Source organism: Lithobates pipiens, unplaced genomic scaffold (genome assembly GCF_037356315.1).
Source record: "Lithobates pipiens isolate NorthernLeopardFrog02 unplaced genomic scaffold, aLitPip1_a1.2 Scaffold_18, whole genome shotgun sequence".
In the NCBI taxonomy this organism is placed as follows: domain Eukaryota; kingdom Metazoa; phylum Chordata; class Amphibia; order Anura; family Ranidae; genus Lithobates; species Lithobates pipiens.
The window spans coordinates 619,478,693-619,498,537 of NW_027507758.1; the positions used below are offsets into that span (position 1 = coordinate 619,478,693).

General features: G+C 45.2%; 1 protein-coding gene across 1 annotated transcript in view; it reads right to left on the bottom strand.

Moving 5' to 3' along the window:
• The window catches only part of LOC143989523 (uncharacterized), an 89,935-nt gene that overhangs the window by 68,506 nt on the left and 1,584 nt on the right, over positions 1–19,845 (bottom strand). Inside the window, exons 2-9 of the mRNA XM_077489658.1 lie at positions 16,694–16,808; positions 16,432–16,566; positions 16,222–16,345; positions 16,008–16,105; positions 15,704–15,919; positions 15,403–15,624; positions 15,131–15,248; positions 11,793–13,422 (exon numbers count right to left, since the gene is read on the bottom strand). Of these exons, the coding sequence (XP_077345784.1) occupies positions 11,793–13,422; positions 15,131–15,248; positions 15,403–15,624; positions 15,704–15,919; positions 16,008–16,105; positions 16,222–16,345; positions 16,432–16,566; positions 16,694–16,789 (2,639 nt within the window). The 5' untranslated portion in view covers positions 16,790–16,808. The remainder of the gene's footprint in view (positions 1–11,792; positions 13,423–15,130; positions 15,249–15,402; positions 15,625–15,703; positions 15,920–16,007; positions 16,106–16,221; positions 16,346–16,431; positions 16,567–16,693; positions 16,809–19,845) is intronic.

Sequence of the window (19,845 nt, forward strand, 5' to 3'; positions counted from 1 at the left end):
GCTAATTAGCATATATTGATTGGTTTGCGCAAAAGTTATAGCGTCTACGAAATAGGGGATAGATTTATGGCATTTTTATTATTATTATTTTTTTTTATTAGTAATGGTGGCGATCTGCGATTTTTATCGTAACTGCGACATTATGATGGACACATCGGACACTTTTGACACTATTTTGGGACCATTGTCATTTATACAGCAATCAGTGCTATAAAAATACACTGATTACTGTGTAAAGCTCACTAGCAGGGAAGGGGTTAAATACTAGGGGGCGAGCAAGGGGTTAAGTGTGTCCTAGGGAGTGATTCTAACTGTGGGGGAGGGGGGCTTCCACTCACATGACAGCGATCACTGCTCCCGATGACAAGGAGCAGTATATCCCTGTCATGTTGCTAGGCAGAACAGGGAAATGCCTTGTTTACATAGGCATCTCCCTGTTCGGTGGCTCCGTGACACGATCGGGGGCCCCCCGGCAGACATTGAGTCTGCGGGCACGGAGTACGCACGCGTGCCCACAATGCCGCGATTTAAAGGGAATGTACCTCTACGCCCATTTGCCCAGCTGTGCCATTGTGCCGATGTACATCATTATGCGCTGGTTGGCATGTGGTTAAAAAAACACAACAGAATACAGACCCCTATAACGGTCCCCCAAAAATAATTGGAAAGTCTATGTGCTGTTTTTTTTTTTCGTCAAAAAACCCCCAACTGTCAATGAATTGTCATCTGCCAACAATTTTAAACACTTTGCAGCACTTTCTGTACATCACAGACGATTTAGGACACCCCATGCATGTTATTTAAAGGAGAAGAATGGCTAAAGCTTGTTTGGCCATACATCTCCTGTGGGTTACAGGGGTGCACTTAGCTCTGCACACTCCTGTGACCTAGATTCAGTTGACAGAGGCCTAAATCCTGCTGTTGGCTGACATCACAGAGCTGGTTCTTCGTTCTGGATCCTCGACAATAATGTTGGGATTAGTGATGCACCGAAATTTTGGCCGCCGAAACATATCGGTCGAAAATGCCCTTTTGGGCAATTTGCCGAAAGAGAAAAACGGCCGATAATGGAGCCGAAAATGGGGCGTGGCCTGGGTGGAGGCGGGGCTCCGCCTCCGCCCCCGCCCCTGGTGACGCCCATCATGGGGGGTGTATAGCGCAGGAGAGCTGCCTCCGCCGCCTGTTTGATCACAGCGCCGGGAACATCACAGCTTTCATTTCAATAGCTGTGTGTTCCTGGCCGCGCGCCGTCACACGCAGCCCCTCCCCCTTGTCCAGGCACTTTGATAGACAGATCATCCGTCCAATCCTGCGGATGATCTGTCAATCTAAGTGCCCGGACAAGGGGGAGGGGCTGCGTGTGACGGCACGCGGCCAGGAACACACAGCTATTGAAATGAAAGCTGTGATGTTCCCGGCGCTGTGATCAAACAGGCGGTGGAGGCGGCTCTCTTCCCTGCACAGGCTGGCTGCAAAATGACACACAGGCTGCAATGGGGCATACTGGCTGCAATGGGGAACACTGGCTGCAATGGGACACACTGGCTGCAAAATGGCACACAGGCTGCAATGGGACACACTGGCTGCAATGGGACACACTGGCTGCAATGGGACACACTGGCTGCAATGGGACACACTGGCTGCAATGGGGCACACTGGCTGCAATGGGGCACACTGGCTGCAATGGGGAACACTGGCTGCAATGGGGAACACTGGCTGCAATGGGGAACACTGGCTGCAATGGGGAACACTGGCTGCAATGGGGAACACTGGCTGCAATGGGGCACACTGGCTGCAATGGGGCACACTGGCTGCAATGGGGCACACTGGCTGCAATGGGGCACAGGCACACTGGCTGCAATGGGGGACACTGGCCTGCAATGGGGGATGCCTCCTGTACCACGTCCTCTGTCTCTGACCATCTCCTGTACCATGTCCCCAGTCTGACCATCTCCTGTACCATGTCCCCAGTCTCTGACCATCTCCTGTACCACGCCCTCTGTCTCTGACCATCTCCTATACCATGCATGCAGTCTCTGACCACCTCCTGTACCATGTCGCCAGTCTCTGACCACCTCCTGTACCATGTGGCCAGTCTCTGACCACCTCCTGTACCATGTCGCCAGTCTCTGACCACCTCCTGTACCATGTCGCCAGTCTCTGACCACCTCCTGTACCATGTCGCCAGTCTCTGACCACCTCCTGTACCATGTCGCCAGTCTCTGACCACCTCCTGTACCATGTCGCCAGTCTCTGACCACCTCCTGTACCATGTCGCCAGTCTCTGACCACCTCCTGTACCATGTCGCCAGTCTCTGACCACCTCCTGTACCATGTCGCCAGTCTCTGACCGCCTCCTGTACCATGTCCCCAGTCTCTGACCATCTCCTGTACCATGTCCCCAGTCTCTGACCACCTCCTGTACCATGTCCCCAGTCTCTGACCACCTCCTGTATAAAAATATTTTTTAAAAACAGTCATTTTCGGTATCGGTTTCGGTTTTCGGCCAAGTGTATTTTTCATTTTCGGTATCGGTTTCGGCACCAAAAAACCCATTTGGTGCATCCCTAGTTGGGATCTGCCCAGATGCCTAACCAGCAGCTAGCTCAGCCTCTTAGCATGCCACTGAATGCCTGAGCCAGCCAATCTCGTCCCCTCCGCAGCCCAGCGCTCCAGTGAGCACTGGAGGGGGCAGAGCAGAAGGCGGGCGACTGGCAGCCTTTGCTCAGAGCAGACTTCAGAGCTGAATGAACAGTGCTCTTTAAAGAGGAAGTAAACCCTGATGAGTTTACTTCCTCTTTCATTCCCTGCAAAGGCAAAGCATAATGGACTACTATGCATCGCATAGTAGTCCATTATGTGTCACTTACCTGACACAGGAGCCAGCGAAGTCGCCGCTGTCCCCTGTAGTCCGCCGCATCCATCTTGTTGGTGGGGTCTCGCAGCTCCGCCGCTGTCATTCGTCGAAGCTGCCATGACGTAGCTTCCACGCATGCGCACGGGAGCCGACGCGCGCGGCAGCTCCGACGCTGAGAATGCCGCACTCAGTGTGCCTGTGCGCCGCTGTCTACGGTGCATGCGCCGTAGACAGCGGTGCCCGTTTTCGGGCAAATATCTCCTAAACCATATAGGTTTAGGAGATATTGCTTGGACCTACAGGTAAGCCTTAATCTAGGCTTACCTGTAGGTCAAAGTGGTTTGTAAGGGTTTACAACCACTTTAAAGGGGTTGTAAAGCTTTGTTTTTTATTTTCGAAATAGGTTCCTTTAAGCTAGTGCATTGTTGGTTCACTCAACTTTTACTTTGATTTCCCTTCTAAATGTTTTTTTTTTCTTTGTGTGAATTTCTCACTTCCTGTTTCTCCTCAGTAAACTTCACACCATCATCCAAGCATTTTTTAGTCTCCCAGAACAGCTTACTGAACAGCTTACTGAGGAGGAACAGGAAGTGAGAAATTCAGACAAAGAAAAAAAACATTTAGAAGGGAAATCTAAGGAAAAGGTAAGTGAACCAACAATGCACTAGCTTAAAGGAACCGATTTTGAAAATAAAAAACAAACCTTTACAACCCCTTTAATCTCTCAGTTCTCGGTGTAGAGCCGGCAGAGAACTACAGCATTAGATTGCGATGCTGCAGCCATCTTTGTGAGTATAAATGTCTGGGGTTTTTTTCATTCCCTCATTTCTCTTTTAAAGGAATTGGACATGTTTTTAATATTTCACTTGAAGCATTTATCAAAACAAATCACTGCTCCTGCCCAAATGGAATTTTACATTGGTACATGTTCCCCAGGGCAGTGCCCAACCCCCTCCCCCCATGCTATTTTTTGACACGCCCCTTGCCTATTAGACCAGAAAATAGAGTTTGGGTTTGGCATCTGAACACGATTAAAGTTCACCGGACAACACTCCAACCCAACCCAGGAATGTTCATCTCATCTCCAGTGAGAAGGTGACCCATCTCTAACATGAAGAGAAAGTTCTGGCCCCGTAAGTGGGGGAAATGTTCTGCCCCAAAGGGGTTAATCTAGGTTTCCACACTATATATGTGTGTATCATCATCTGCTGGAGATAAAAGACATCACAGCGACTATGGAGGAAGAGGACGGACATGACGGGGGGGGTTACTGGGTGTAAATAGAAAATAAGATCTTATTACCTCCTCTACTGCCACTTCCAGCAATGTCTTCTCTCTACTTCCTACCGACTCACCTCTCGCCGACACTTCCTATTTATACCTGACATCACTTCCTGTCTGTATCTGACATCACTTCCTGCCTGTCTTCCATAGAGACTTTCTGTCTGGCTATAGAGATGACCACCTTGTGGCGCTCAGAGGAACTGCAGCCCCTGAGAAATGTCTCATACTATGAACACAGCCTTGTTATTGTTTCCAAGTGTCTTAGATTTTGCTTATTTTTTTGTGTTATAAACAAAACAAAACAAAAAAAAAATCTTTTTTAATTTCTGCTATAAAACATATTCAATAAAAAAAAATGGAAAAATTATTATTATTATACAGGATGTATATAGCGCCAACAGTTTACGCAGCACTTTACAATATAATAAGGAGACAATACAGTTACAATACAATAAACTACAAGAGGATTAAGAGAGCCCTGCTCAGAAGAGCTTACAATCTAATGGGGTGGGGCAGGTGGTAGAAAAGGGTTGTAACTGTGGGGAATGAGCTGTTGGAAGTGGTATGAGATTAGTTGGAGATGTGATCGGCTTTCCTGAAGAGATGAGTTTCCAGGGATCGCCTGAAGGTAGCAAGAGTAGGGTATAGCCGGACCAGTGGAGGTAGCGGCTCTGGAGAAATCCTGGAGACGAGCATGGGAGGAGGAGACGAGAGAGCTTGAGAGTAGGAGGTCTTGAGAAGAGTGGAGAGGACAATTTGGATGATATTTGGAGACCAGATTGGTGATGTAGCTCGGGGGGCAGAGTTGTGAATGCCTTTGTATGTTGTGGACTTGTGGTTAGTATTTTGAATTTGATTCGCTGGGTGATTGGGAGCCAGTGTAGGGATTGGAGAAGAGGGTTGGCAGATGCTGAGCGGTTGGTAAGGTGGATAAGTTTGGCAGCAGCATTCATGATAGACTGAAGAGGGGAGGAGCCTATGGAGAGGCAGGCCAATGAGAAGGGAGTTGCAATAGTCAAGGTGAAACTTAATAAATGTAGGCCAATATGTATTCTGCTAAATATTTTTGGTAAAAAAAATCACAATAAGCGTATATTGATTGCTTGGAAAAAAAGTTATAGCGTCTACAAATTATGGGATATTTTTTTTTCTTACTAGTAATGGCGGCGATCAGCGACTTAAAACAGGACTGTGATATTGCGGCGAACAATCAGATACTAACTGAACCTTTTTGAGAACCAGGGACACCAATACAGTGATCAGTGCTAAAAGTATGCACTGTCACTGTACTGATACTGTACTAATGATACTGGCTGAGAAGGGGTTAAACACCTAGGGTGATCAAAGGGTTAAATGTGTGCCCAGTCAGTGTTTTGGTGTACACAGTGTGCTGCTTTTACTAGGGGAAGTAATCGATTTAATGTCCTGCTTTGCGGGGAGAAAGTAAAGCCATTGCTTCTCTGGTGATATGACCGGTCTCTGCCTGGTTTACATAGGCAGAGCCCTGTCCTATGAGTGTTCCGGATGATCGGCGGGTTCCAGAGGTAAGCTATTGGCCGACACCCACTGATCGACATCTGCTGTGTAAAATCACAGTAGAGCCGGGTCACCCATGGAGTGGGCTTGCGCCCCCTACCCTACGTGATCTGGCGCAGCAGGGCCACCTTGCTGCTATATATCTGTTATACGGTCGACAAGCGGTTAAACCAGACTGTTGGGAGCCGTGATCTCCTTTCTGACAGTGAAAGTATAACTCCAACATCAGCAGAGAATTAGCAGAAGTGTGTGATCAGGTAAATACCTCCACTGACCCCCAATGCTGGACTGGGGTCAGGGGTGGACTGACAACTCATGGGGACCCCGAGCAATAGGAGATTATGTGGCCCCCGGGCAATAGGAGAAGATTATGGGGCCCCTGGGCAATAGGAGATTATGGAGGGCCCCAGGCAATAGGATATTATGGGGGGCCCTGGGCAATAGATTATGGGGCCACACAGTATACACACATACAGTATACACACACAGACACACAGTATACACACACAGAATACACAAAGGTACTGGAGAGGCGGAGCAGCTATAATCTTGGGATTTTTAAAAATACACAGATTTTTACATACTGTCCCTGGCTTTATTGAGGCTGGCAACCCTGATGGGGCCCCTTAGTGTCATGGGGCCCTCGGGCAGTGCCCGAGTACCCATATGGTCAGTCCGCCCCTGACTGGGGTTCCACTTTTCAGTCATTAACACCAACAATGGGGATTATTTTATTTCACTGACACCAATGATGGGGCTTATTTTATTCCCTTGAAACCAACGATGGGGCTTATTTTATCTCACACCATTGATGGGACTTATTTAATCCCACTGACACCAATGATGAAACTTATTCTACCCCACTGACTCCTACATTGAGGTCATATTTTATCTCACTGACACCAACAATGGTACTTTTTTTTATCCCAGTGACACCAACAACAGATTTTTTTTATCCCATTGACAAAAACAATGGGGCTTATTTTATGACACCGACACCAACAATGGGGCTTATATTATCTCAGTGACACTAATGGTAGGTCTTATCTCATTACGCTAACAATGGGACTTTTATTTACCCCATTGGCACCAACAATGGATCTTATTATATCCCATTGACACCAATGAAGGGACTTGTATCTCAAATATTGTTGTGAGCTCCAAAACCCTAAACACTTCCACAAGGATGTATGTACGGAGTCTGCAGCGCTCTATCCTCTCCCCTTGATGCAAACTACAATGAAGGGAACCCCTGTGGTCACATAAAGAAGAAATAAAGATTTTTTTGCCAAATTAAAAGAGAAGTATGGGAATTTTTTTCTCTCATAATCATACTTACCTACAGTAGATAGATGCAGCATCGGTCTGATGCTGCATCTGTCCCACGCCGCCTCTTCACTGAGAATCGAGCATTCGAACACCACCGATGGCTCAAGTCTCTCGGCCACCCGAGAGCTGCTGTCAATCTACTGGGAAAACCGTTCGTCTGGTTGCTAGTCCGACGGACCAAATATGACGCAAGGGCAGCTATTGGCTACTGAACTTCCTTTTCTAGTCCCGTCATACGTCATCGCGTTCAAAACGAATGGTCTTTGGTGCGATCGTGTGTAGGCAAGTCCATTCAGTCAGAACTCCGCCGGAAAGACCGTCAGAGTTTATTCTGACGGAAAGTCCGGTGGTGTGTACGCGGCATTAAGGTTTGACCTCATATTATATGGTTTTGGTAAATCTGAAGAGAAAAATCTGCAGAAAATCGAATAGTGTGTATTGGGCCTAAGAGTCTCCAGGGAGGACAACTGGTTGCACCCAAGAAGGCTGGTGAGTGAGCACAGTCGGGAGGACTGGGGAGGCATGCCTGAAATTACTGGTAGATTGCAGTTTGAGAGATGGGTGCAGAACCAGAACAGAGGACTGTGGGAAGGGCAGTGGAAAGAGGTCTTTGCAGGTGGGCTGGCTGGCAGGGCCCGAAGAGAGCTTTCTGGGATCGGCAGCTGAATAGAGGACAGTTAGCACCTGAACTATTTCTACACCACAGAGGCCCGAGGTCCCTGCCCGCAAAAGGCAGTTCATTGAGGTCTGGCTGAATTAGTGTCAGGCTTAACCATGCGGTGCTAATTAGTCTGGAGGAGTAACAGTCTGCAGTGAAGTGCTGGAGGACAAATGGTGTGAAGCAAGTGAAGTGCTGGAGGAGTGAAGTATTAGCCCTTGTACACACGGTCGGACATTCCGATGGAAAATGTCCGATCAGACCATGTTGTCGGATAATCCGACCGTGTGTGGGCTCCATCGGACTGTTTCCGTCGGAATATCCGACCGACAACGTTTTAGAGCCGGGCTATAAAATTGTCTGACAACATGATCCAATCGGACTTAGTCTGATCGTTTGTAGAGAATTTCTGATCGGACAAAGTGCCACGCATGCTCAGATCAAATTCCTAGACCAAAGCTATTGGCTACTAGCCTGAACGTAGTCCCGTCGTAACGAACAAACGTCATCACGTTACGAACGATTGGATTTTCCGACAACTTTGTCCGACCGTGTGTATGCAACACAAGTTTCGGACAAAATCCGTCGGACAAAATCCGAAGGATTTTGTTGTCGGAATGTCCGACCGTGTGCACAAGGGCTAAGAGGTCTTAAGCAAGAGTTGTGCTTGAAAGAAGACTGGAGTGTATATATACGGGAGAGTATATAGAAGTCCCGAGCAAGTTTGCACTGAATCTTTCCGGGCATCCCATAATTCCCAATCCATCCAAGTTTAATCCCCTCAATGAAAAAACAAAGCTATGGACTGTTCTATGTCTTTGAGTGTCTGAGAGATGGATGTCTGGCTGGGTAGGGTGACAGGTGAACCACTACATTCAGCAACCCCTACGGGGGCATGGCTACATATATATAGGGGAGCAAACTGAGAGGTGAACCAGAAAGTGATGGAAGGGAAGGAAATATAAACCAAGAGAATAGCAGACAACGCCTATAGGTGAGTGCAGAAGCCAACAACACGTGTGAAGGAATCGGGAGGACTAGGAGAAACACTGCAGCAAGGAGGTAAGGAAATCCAAAGGCAGGACAACTGCATGCTAAGTCATGACCGGCCTCTTGGTGGGCGGGCTTTAACGCCAAGAGGTTGCTTTGTTTTGGATCGCTCTGAAGAGCCATCCAGATGCTGACATGACATTAAATGAAGCATAAGTCAATAATAAAAACATATATGTATTTATTTACTGGACAGTGAAAAACTGTCTCATATTGAATACAGCAATTGATAAACATACAAAAAATATATACATTAAAGATCGTTGTCCTAGAAATAGATCATAGCATAAAAGTACACTATACCATGTAGAATAAAATATCGTCCTCCATATTTATGTGACTTTCGAACAGAGTGGTATAATAATAATAAATCCAACTGACTAAAATCAAATAGACCATCTATATAAGACATAAGATGCATCCAGATATGCAAGACATGTTACTAGGCTAAAAACCACTTCCTCAGGGGCGGATGCATCTAAATAAATAGAGAAATATAAATAAGCCAGTATAATAAAGTGTAGGCAGGGAAAATTAATAAAATAATATGTAAGAGACAGTAATAAGCTATCCCACTCGTACGAATGAAACCTGGAACCTGTGAGACCCAAACCTAGTGGCTGCCTATACCAGGAACTGGGGTAGATTGGACCCACAAGGGAGTCAAGCACACACATACACACACACACACACACACACACACACACACACACGGTCCCACACTGTTTGATGTGCAAGGGGGATTTCGGGTGTTGGAAAAGACTAGGGCTGTGAAAATTAATTAAAATTAAATTCCTTGATTAATCGTTAATTTTTTTGATCAATCAAAATTTTTTTGACCGGTACTCACCTCTCCCCCGACTTCCTGGGTCTTCAGGGAGTTCCGCCGGAGATCCGGTGATGTCACCGGACTCCTCCCCCCTTCCCCAAGTGCCTCCGTCTGTTAACGAAGGGAAGGGAGGAGGAGTCCGGTGACGTTGAAGTTTCTGATTGAACGTAACGTGTACGGGGAGGAGCTACGCATGACGCCACCAGCTGCTGCCCTACGAAACTAACACGATTGTCGGCTTTACATGCTGTGTTTTTATCATCTTTATGTGAGTAGTGAGTGAGTAGTAAGATTAAATCTTATACTTAAAGTGTAAGTAAACCCCCCTATCGTTTTCAGCCAAGGAAGCTGCCATCTTTGCCTCTGTTTAATATAAAACTACCATGATGCTGCACATGTGATCAGTCATGACACCAGCTATTGGATGGTTTAACAGTTTGATTGAGAGCACAACCAATGGGAGTGTTACATTTCCGGCATGCCCCGGAAATTAAACTGTTTTATGGATGGGTTTACTTCCGCTTGAAGCGGTGAGCACTTAGATCTTTTCTTTCTACCCATGACCTGAGATTGTAAGAGAAGTTTATGGTCCGTGTTAACCCTTTTGATACCCGCATGCATGACAACCTGTTTGCACAGGGGTCCATGCCATTAAGGTGAGAGTGATTAGTTAGACCGAAGGTGGAGGGATTGTCTCGCTACTGTGGAAAAAAAAATGACTTACGTCAGTGCTACAGTTTGAATTTAAAACATGTGTGAACTGTGAAGTTAAGTCATGGATTGTGGAAACTAACTAGTGTGATTGTATATAGTGTATACCACATTTACCACTGGCTTATGCAGAGTTGCAATGCAAGGAGATCAGCTAAAAGTAGTTGGATCTGTATGTGCATTATAATTAATCAAAATTAGTCGATTAATCGATTTAAAAAAAAATTGATGAATCAAACACAAATTTTTTTATCAGTAATAGCCCTAGAAAAGATCCAATTGATAAATAGTTTGGGCTCATTTAGTTTGAAGTTTAAAAATCAACTATACGTAAATACTCATAATAAAGAGCATACTACTTTCTAAAAAAACAAGGGAAAGAAAAGAAATGGAGCCCAAACCAAAAATACTGAACATATGGATAAATATATATGTGCTTGAACTACCCAGGAGGCCCTATTTGGACCCATCAAGTCAAGCACACATACATTGTCCCACACTAAGTGATGTACGGGGGGGGGGGGGGGGGGAGTTTCCGGTGTCGGAAAAAAAACAATTGGTAGATTGTTTGGGCTTTATTTCTGTGAAACACAAAAATCAACTATAAGTAAATACTATTAATAAAGAGTATACTACTTTCTGGAAGAAGGGGAAGAGAAAAGGAATGGCGCCCAACCCCCAAAAATACTATACATATGGATAAAGGAAAATTACCTATTGACAAAACAGGGAAAACCAAATACCAATATCAGATACAAGGTGTGTGAGAAAGGTGCTGCCATACAGACGGACTAACACAAAAAGGAGATTTCATATGTGCTTGAGCTACCCAGGGGGCCCTATACCAGCGTCACATGGGCATGACACAAGAGGGGTTCACAGACCTGAGAGACAGAACCGCCCACTCGTGTTCACCCCTTCGTAGGTTAGCCAAGATCCCACAACACACATGCCAGCGCAGAAACGCCCATAAGAGCATCATGCGTGGGGCATGGGGGCGTGGCGCCGAAGCGTAATGGGACAAGCCCGCTCAATCTCCCCACATCCAACCAAAGCAGAGAGGAGGGAGAGGGTGCCCAGAACGCGATGCAGCTCCCAGATATAGGACAATGAAACAGCCACCCAGGTGATGATCGCACAAGGCTAAAGTAGGCCTCACTCCATGAGGGGCATTTAAAGTCACAATTTGCTGCTTATTTACAAAATCTAGATAAACTATGTCCACTGGACTTCTACCATTCAGTTTCTCATTTACACATTCCTAGAATGATAACAGCTTTGTCTGACAAGAACGGTCTTTCATAAATCCATATTGGTTGTCACTTATGAAACCTTAATCACATACAAATTTCTGTATAGAATTCCTTCAAATACCTTACATACTATTGATGTTAGGCTCCCTGTTCTGTAGTTTCCTGGTAAACATTTCGCTATCCCCTAGGGCAGTGCCCAGCTCTCCATGCCCATTGACAATCTCTTGCCTATTAGCCTTAAAAATGGTCTGAATTGATATTGACTTCAGTAGGGTTCAGATTAACATGTGAGTTCTATGATGTATATTAAGGACTGATTTCCGTGCAAAACATTTCCAACACTCAGGGCAGGAATACGGCTTCTCACCTGTGTGGAATCTCTGATGTATAACAAGGTGTGATTTCCGTGAAAAGCATTTCTTGCACTCAGCGCAAGAATACGGCTTCTCCCCCGTGTGAGATCTCTGATGTATAACAAGGTCTGATTTCCGTGAATAACATTTCTTGCACTCAGGGCAAGAATATGGCTTCTCCCCCGTGTGAGATCTCTGATGTCTAATAAGGTGTGATTTAACTGAAAAACATTTTCTGCACTCAGGGCAAGAATATGGCTTCTCCCCTGTGTGAGATCTCTGATGTCTAACAAGGTGTGGTTTAACTGAAAAACATTTTCCGCACTCAGGGCAAGAATACGGCTTCTCCCCTATGTGAGATATCTGATGTCTAACAAGGTGTGATTTCTCTGAAAAACATTTTCCACATTCGGGGCAAGAATTTTGTTTCTCTCCTGTGTGAGATCTCTGATGTCTAACAAGGTCTGATTTAGCTGAAAAACATTTTCCACATTCAGAGCAAGAATAAGGCTTCTCCCCAGTGTGAGTTCTCTTATGTCTAATAAGGTGTGATTTATCTGAAAAACATTTTCCACATTCAGGACAAGAATACGGCTTCTCCCTTGTGTGAGATCTCTGATGGCTAACAAATTGTGACTTCCATGTAAAACATTTCCCACATTCAGGGCAGGAATATGGCTTCTGCCCCGTGTGCAATCTCTGGTGTCTAATAAGGCTTGTCTTATGTGAAAAATATTTTCCACATTCGGTGCAGGAATGCGGCTTTTCAACTGTATGCAATACCTGATGTTTAACAAGGACTGATTTCTTTGAAAAACTTTTCCCACATTCAGAGCAAAAATTTTGTTTCTCTCCCATGTGAGATCTCTGATGTCTAACAAGGTCCGATTTCCACGAAAAACATTTTGCACACTCGGGGCAAGAATACGGCTTCTCCCCCGTGTGCGATCTCAGATGTTTTACAACATCTGATTTCTTTATAAAACCTTTCCCACATTCAGGGCAGGAATTTAGCTTCTCCCCTGTGTGCAACCTCTGATGTCTAACAAGGTCTGATTTCCATGAAAAACATTTTGCGCACTGAGGGCAGGAATACGGCTTCTCCCCTGTGTGAGTTCTCAGATGTCTAACAAGGTCTGATTTCTTTGTAAAACATTTCCCACACTCAAGGCAGGAAACTGGTTTCTTACTCACGTGAGATCTGCAATGTATTACAAATTCAGATTTAAGAAGGAAACATTTCCCGCACTCAGAACAGGAATGAAGCTTCTCACCCGTGTGAGATCTCTGATGTACAGTAAGACTTAATTCAGAGCTAAAACTTTCCCCACATTCAGGACAGGAAAATGTCTCCTCCCCCTGAATTCCGACACCAACCCTCACAGTACGAGGTTGCTCAGAGTCAGAGGAATTCAATAGTCTATCCACACTGTGAAGTCCACCAGACATAGCTGAGCTCATTGTCTTTTCTCCTGCACAATCTCTTGTGTTGTCTTCATCTTCCATTTTATAACTTGGAGATAAAGTGAGACGCTCCTTTGAGGGTTCCTCGATGGTGTGTCCTGGAAAAAACATGATCGTTATATACGAGAGGATTCACTCACTTAAATCAAGTTTCCATCTGGATCAGGTAGACTTGAGTGAGCAGATGTTCCAAATAGTGGAGATGCTTCCCACTTTCAGTCAAAGGGCCTTTAGCCTTGGTTAACACCGAATGTGGCTTTGAAATCATGCTACTTCCTCGCAGTTTCAAAGCCCCCAGTCAGTGAGACTTCATGCACCGATATCAATGCAAGGCGCACATGGAATCGCCAAAAATAGTGAAAGAGTCTTTTCCAAATCGGTGCAATTTGGAGCCTCCTCTCTCTCTCCTCTACCCCTGGTGTACGCACTAATTAATGCCCAGAACAGGTGAGGCTCCGTTCATGGGCATTCAACATTAAGGCACCACCCCCGGATAGAAGTGAGCTGTACTCCTGGTGAAGCTGTACCATAAGTTGAGGCTCATTTCTGTGAACCAGTTTGTCCTATGATACCACACACTTGTTTCTAGGAATGTGACATTTTAAAAGGAACACTGCTGAGCTTGTGTTCCATTGCATCAGTCCAGCCCTCCCATCACCTCGCTCCTGGTGATGGAGTACAGGTTCTACCACATAACAGCGCTAACCTCCTGTATGCACAAAGAAGTGGCTGCATCAATAGCGGTACTTCATTCCATCATGACAGACAATAGCACAGTATTGTGGACATAAGTTTTCACGTGTTTAACACCACAACGTTCTTATTCATTTCATTGTATGAAACGCATCAACGATTCATGTCCACGGTGCTGTCTAATTGTCTGTCATGATGAAATTAAGTACTGTTATTGATCGGAATCTTCCTTCGGTGTGCAGCCACTTCTTTGTTTCCAGTTATTACCATAGGGAGCCGGGCAGGCACAAATGAAGGAGAGTCATCTTGGATCTTTCCGATCACTTGCCTGGAGTGGCAGCACTCTAATATTGCCTCCTATGTGCATGCCCTGACTAAATGAACTTTTCTGCACCCCCAGCTAGGTCCCTGAGGTTCCTTCTGCCATGCAGATTTGGTCCCAGTAGCTGGAGCACCAACCATTAGGGAGGGAACAGTGTACCCCTTCTTTCACTATGCAGAGAACCCATTGCCCTCGCTGGTACTGGCGTGCATACCAGGCCCTGTTCTTTGCTATATGCCATGTACCACCATGCACCTCTTTGTAGTAACTTCAGACCAGGTGTTTGAGAAGTTAACAACTCTACTGGATATACTTCAACATTACAGTCCAAGGTGCAACAACAGTGCCAACCTTACAAACTAGTCTCAGGCTGCACAGAGCATACCTTCCCAGGTAATAGTTCATGGTTCTGGAAGAGTCCTAGTCAGGTGGATTCACTTAGAGGGCGCTATGCAGGTTTGCTCGCGGTTACATATTCATGGCACGCCTCTTGATCTTCTCATTTGGCCAAGGCAGATTCTCTCCGAGCAGAGCCTTCCCCACAATCTTTACAAGCAGCACAGGGTGGATGGCATAGCCCAGAAAGAGGCAGAACCCAAGTTAACCCCTTCCCACCTGGGCACCCTATAATACCTATCTAATTTATCAACAGCAACAGTAAGCACCTGCTTACACGAGTATCAGACTATTATCAACCTATTATTGGCTGGTTAATATAACTCATCTCCCGCCCTACTCTGGACCAATCAGTGTACAGAACAGAGATAACAGAGAAATATATTATTGCTCACCTGTGTCCTCCTCTTTGAATGTCTTTTTCATTGCAGCCTCCTCTGTATATTGCTGACCATCGCTCACATACGTCTCTTCTACTTCACCCTCAACTTTTATGTTCTTCATATCTTCACCCTAAACCAACAGAATGGCAGAAGTTAACATCTGTAAAATAGAAGTATTTATGATGTGAAATCACATAGAAAATATCATCTTGTCCACACTTTGTCTGCACATGTCAGAATGTTCAATCAATCACTTTATGTTTCAGACCCTCAACTCCACCTACCTGATGATGGTGGGGGATGGTGTGACCTTCCTGTGTGGAATCCCAGGAATACAGAGAATGGGGACAGCTCTCTGGTGGGTTTCTGGTATCAGTTGACTTCATCATAATGTCATTGTAGAGATCCTTGTGTCCTTCAGAAAGCTCCTCCATCACTCCATACTCCTCATGCTCTTCTTCATACTCTTCTTTAACAACAATATTATAATCCCTGAGGTTTCCACTCTGAGTATATAACAAAATATTCATTGTAACAAACATACTGTGTATAAATCGCAACTACCAATAATTGTCAATTATCTACCTGATGATGGTGAGGGATGGTGTGACCTTCCTGTGTGGAATCCCAGGAATACAGAGAACGGGGACATCTCTCTGGTGGGTTTCTGAAGCTGGATGACCCCATCATGGAGTCCTGGTACAGATCTTTGTGTTCTTTTAGAAACTCTGACTCCCCCATCACCCCATCATCATCATCCTCATCTTTTATCTCTTCTTTAATATCAACTTTAGAAGCACTCTGAATATATAATAAAATTACAGAAATTGTAACAATGCAGATAATGTACAGATCCTAATGATACTATCAGTGATTGTTCCTCATCTACCTGATGATGGTGAGGGATGGTGTGACCTTTCTGTGCGGAATCCCGGGAATACAGAGGACGGGGACATCTCTCTGGTGGGTCTCCATTACTGGATCCATCTGTAGGAAACACACACACTGACTGAATACATTGTTTCTATGTGTTTATCAGATGATGGGGGATCTAGGTGGAGCCTCCGTACTGCTCTCTCCTTTACAATAAAGTCTCCTCTTACCCGGTGATGTGAGGGGCGGCTGATTGTCCATCATGACGTCCTTGTAGAGATCCTTGTGTCCTTCTAAATACTCCCACTCCTCCATGGAGAAATAGACAGTGACATCCTGACTCCTTATAGGAACCTGACACACACAATGATACAGTCACCATCCAGACACATCCCTTGTCTGTTACTGGATAATGTCCCAGAATTCCCGGCACCGCTCACCTCTCCTGTCAGCAGCTCCATCATCTTCTTGGCGACTTCTAGAATCTTCTTATTGCTGTTTATCTCAGGTGTCAGGGAGTGAGGAGAAGGCACTGTGATGGTTATATGATCTCCAGACTTTGCAGGTGGAAAACTCTGTATTTAAGCAAAAATAGTAATATCATGTCTTATTCCAAGAATCTTCCTCACCTCTCTGGTCAGGTCTGTATTTTATTATTACAGATAAGAGTGATGTCATGTGACCTCCCAGAATCCTCCTCACCTCTCCAGTCAGCAGGTAGATGATCTCCAGGGTGAGGTTTAGTATCCTCTCAGTCATGTGACTCTGGTCCTTCTCCATCCTTAGTGATGTGGTCATGTCATTTCTGTAGGTTTCTCTGTAGATGAAGAATAATTTGTATTATATTGGTTGTACAATATTATGATGGGGATGTAAGGGGTTAATAGGTGAACTGCCCCTAGTGGGAATTGACAGATGAGTAGGGAGGTGTTTCCCTCTAATGTCTGTAATTGTAAATAGCCATTTCTTGGTAAATATCAAAGGGATAATTGGTTATAGACAGGTACTTTCTGTCCCTGCTAGTGGGATCAGAAACCCCAGATTGGAAGAATAGGATATCTTATAAAGGGGGGATTCCTGGAAGAAGGATAACAGGCCAGGGTTAGATCTGAAGAAGGCAAGGGTATGTTTAGCGTTAGGCTGAAGCTTGGTTGTATAACAGGCCAGGGTCAGTTCCAGAGAAGGCAGAGGTATTTACAGTTGCGTGCACTGGCATAAGGGGTGTGCAGAAAAATTACAGGAAATTAGAATTACGTTTACCATACTTCCCTAATAATGTAGAGAACTATAGTAACGGAAGAAACAGTCACCTATACAGAGGCCTGGTTGGGAAGGACATTGGGGACAATAATACATGGTGTCTCTTCTAACTCCTCCTCTGGAGCACACCCAGCATTTCTTCTGACATCTGTGGCCTGTTTCTCAGGGGGGATTTCTCAGGAAAGTGGTGTTTGTGGAGTCTGCTCACTGAATCAGAGTGAATATTTTCTGGTGGGCCTTCAGGGTACAAAAGGGCAGAGATAAATTGTTCTTGGTAATGCAGGTAGGAAACGGGGGTCTCGGTCGATTTTCGGTAAATAACATAAGTGTTATACATGGCCAAACTGAAAAAATAAATGGACACTTTTTATACCAATGGCGGGATTTTCTTGTGGGAAGGTAGGGTTCGATCTTCTGATCATTGAAGTACACTCCCCCCATTAACAAATTATAGTCATGAACACAAGTTGGTTTCTGCATTGGGCTGTTTCTTCTGGGGATTTCCACGTAGAGTAGGTGTCGTTATGGATTGATGTGAGCATGTGGACATTTCGTCTGTCTCTCCACCTGACAGCCAATAGCTCCTGGTTCTGCAAAGATGCCATCTCCCCTCGTCGTAGCCTTTCATTGATGAGTTTTTGCGGGAAGCCCTTTCTATTGGCTCTCACTGTACCACATGCTGGGGTGTCCCTCTGGTGAACATTGCGGAAGAAGGGCAAGCTCGTATAAAATGTATTCACATAAAGATGGTATCTCTTTCCAAGGAGTGGATAGACAAGCTCCCAGACAACTTTTCCGCTGGCTCCAATATACTCAGGGGGATGCATTAGGGAGTCACAAAGTTTGTACAGTTTAACCCCATATCGGGCCCTTTTGCTGGGGATAAAATGTTTGATGCCCAGCCTGCCTGTGAATTTTACAAGGGACTCATCCAAGGAAATATTCTGGTCAGGGGGTATATAACTGGGGGCATTTTTCAGAGAAATAATTTAGGAGTGGCCAAATTTTAAATAATTTGTCAAAAGCTGGGTCATTTCAGGGAGGGCACTGGGTGTTATCATTATAGTGGAGGAAGCACATAATCATAAGGTATCTTGATTTTGGCATAATGGATGAGAAGATTGGCATGTGGTGGATGGGGTTGGTAGACCAATAGGAGTACAGTTTTTTTGTGAGTCCCATAGTAAAAGTTAGGCCTAAAAAAAATGTGAATTCCTCTATGGTAAGTTCTCTCCGCTCAAAGGGAGGGGCGTAACTAGAACCAGGATCGCTTACTATGTACTTCTGTACATAGAGGTTGCACTGGGCCACAATGGATGGTAGTAAATCTTCAGTAAAAACCAAATGAAAAAAAATCAAGCATGGCAAAATTATCGGTGTTCACTTAGGCACCTGGCTGGGCGGTGAAATGGGCGATGTTTGCTGCTCCAGGATTAGGGGGAAGCTACAGGAGGTTTTGAAGGGCACAGGGAAGGCTGGCATGTGCCCTATTCCTTTGGGGCTGAGATGACACCCTACTGGTGCTTGGCCTTTCTTGCAGTGGCACTGCACTCGAGGTGGATGGCACTGCGCTGGAGGGGGACGGCACTGCGCTCGAGGTGGACGGCACTGCGCTCGAGGTGGACGGCACTGCGCTCGAGGTGGACGGCACTGCGCTCGAGGTGGATGGCACTGTGCTGCTGGTAGTAGGCTGCTGCACCACGCCAGAACACCTTCTTTTCATGAGAAAATATATAATGTTGCGCTAAATATGTATGAGATCTGCGATGCAATCAAAATTAAAAATAATTCTAATGAAAAGTGAATATACATGAATCCTATAAAGAGTCCATGTTGAATATCAAGTGCTGAAATCACACTAAAAATTGAAAAGATAAACTCATGTGTATAGTTATTCAAAAAATTGATAAATAAAGCGATACACAAAAATGCAAAATGTGCAAAAGTCCCAAAAAGTTAATGTTCAATCTCTTTCTCTGGGACTGCACTGCGCTCGAGGTGGACGGCACTGCGCTACTGGTAGTAGGCTGCTGCTCCACGCCAGAACACTTTCTTTTCATGGTCACACATTCATCTTCCTCCGATTCTGTTGCAGACCCACTGCTTGCAACAGCTTAACCACTTCAATACCAGGCACTTAAACACCTTCCTGCCCAGACCAATTTTAAGCTTTCAGCGCTGTCGCACTTTGAATGACAATTGCGCGGTCATGCTACACTGTACCCAAATGAAATTTTTATCATTTTTTTCCCACAAATAGAGCTTTCTTTTGGTGGTATTTGATCACCTCTACGGTTTTTATTTTTTGCTAAACAAATAAAAAAATACCGAAAATTTTGAAAAAATAAAAATTTTTTTTGTTTCAGTTTCAAAACTTTATAAATAAGTAAATTTTCTCCTTCACTGATGGGCACTGATGGGGATACACTGATGGGCAATGATAAGGCAGCACTGATGGGCACCGATGAGGTGGCACCAATGAAGTGGCACTGATGAGGTGGCATTGATGGACACTGATACTGTATGTGGCACTGATAGGCGGCACTGATGGGCACTGATAGGCGGCACTGATGGGCGGCACTGATGGGCGACAC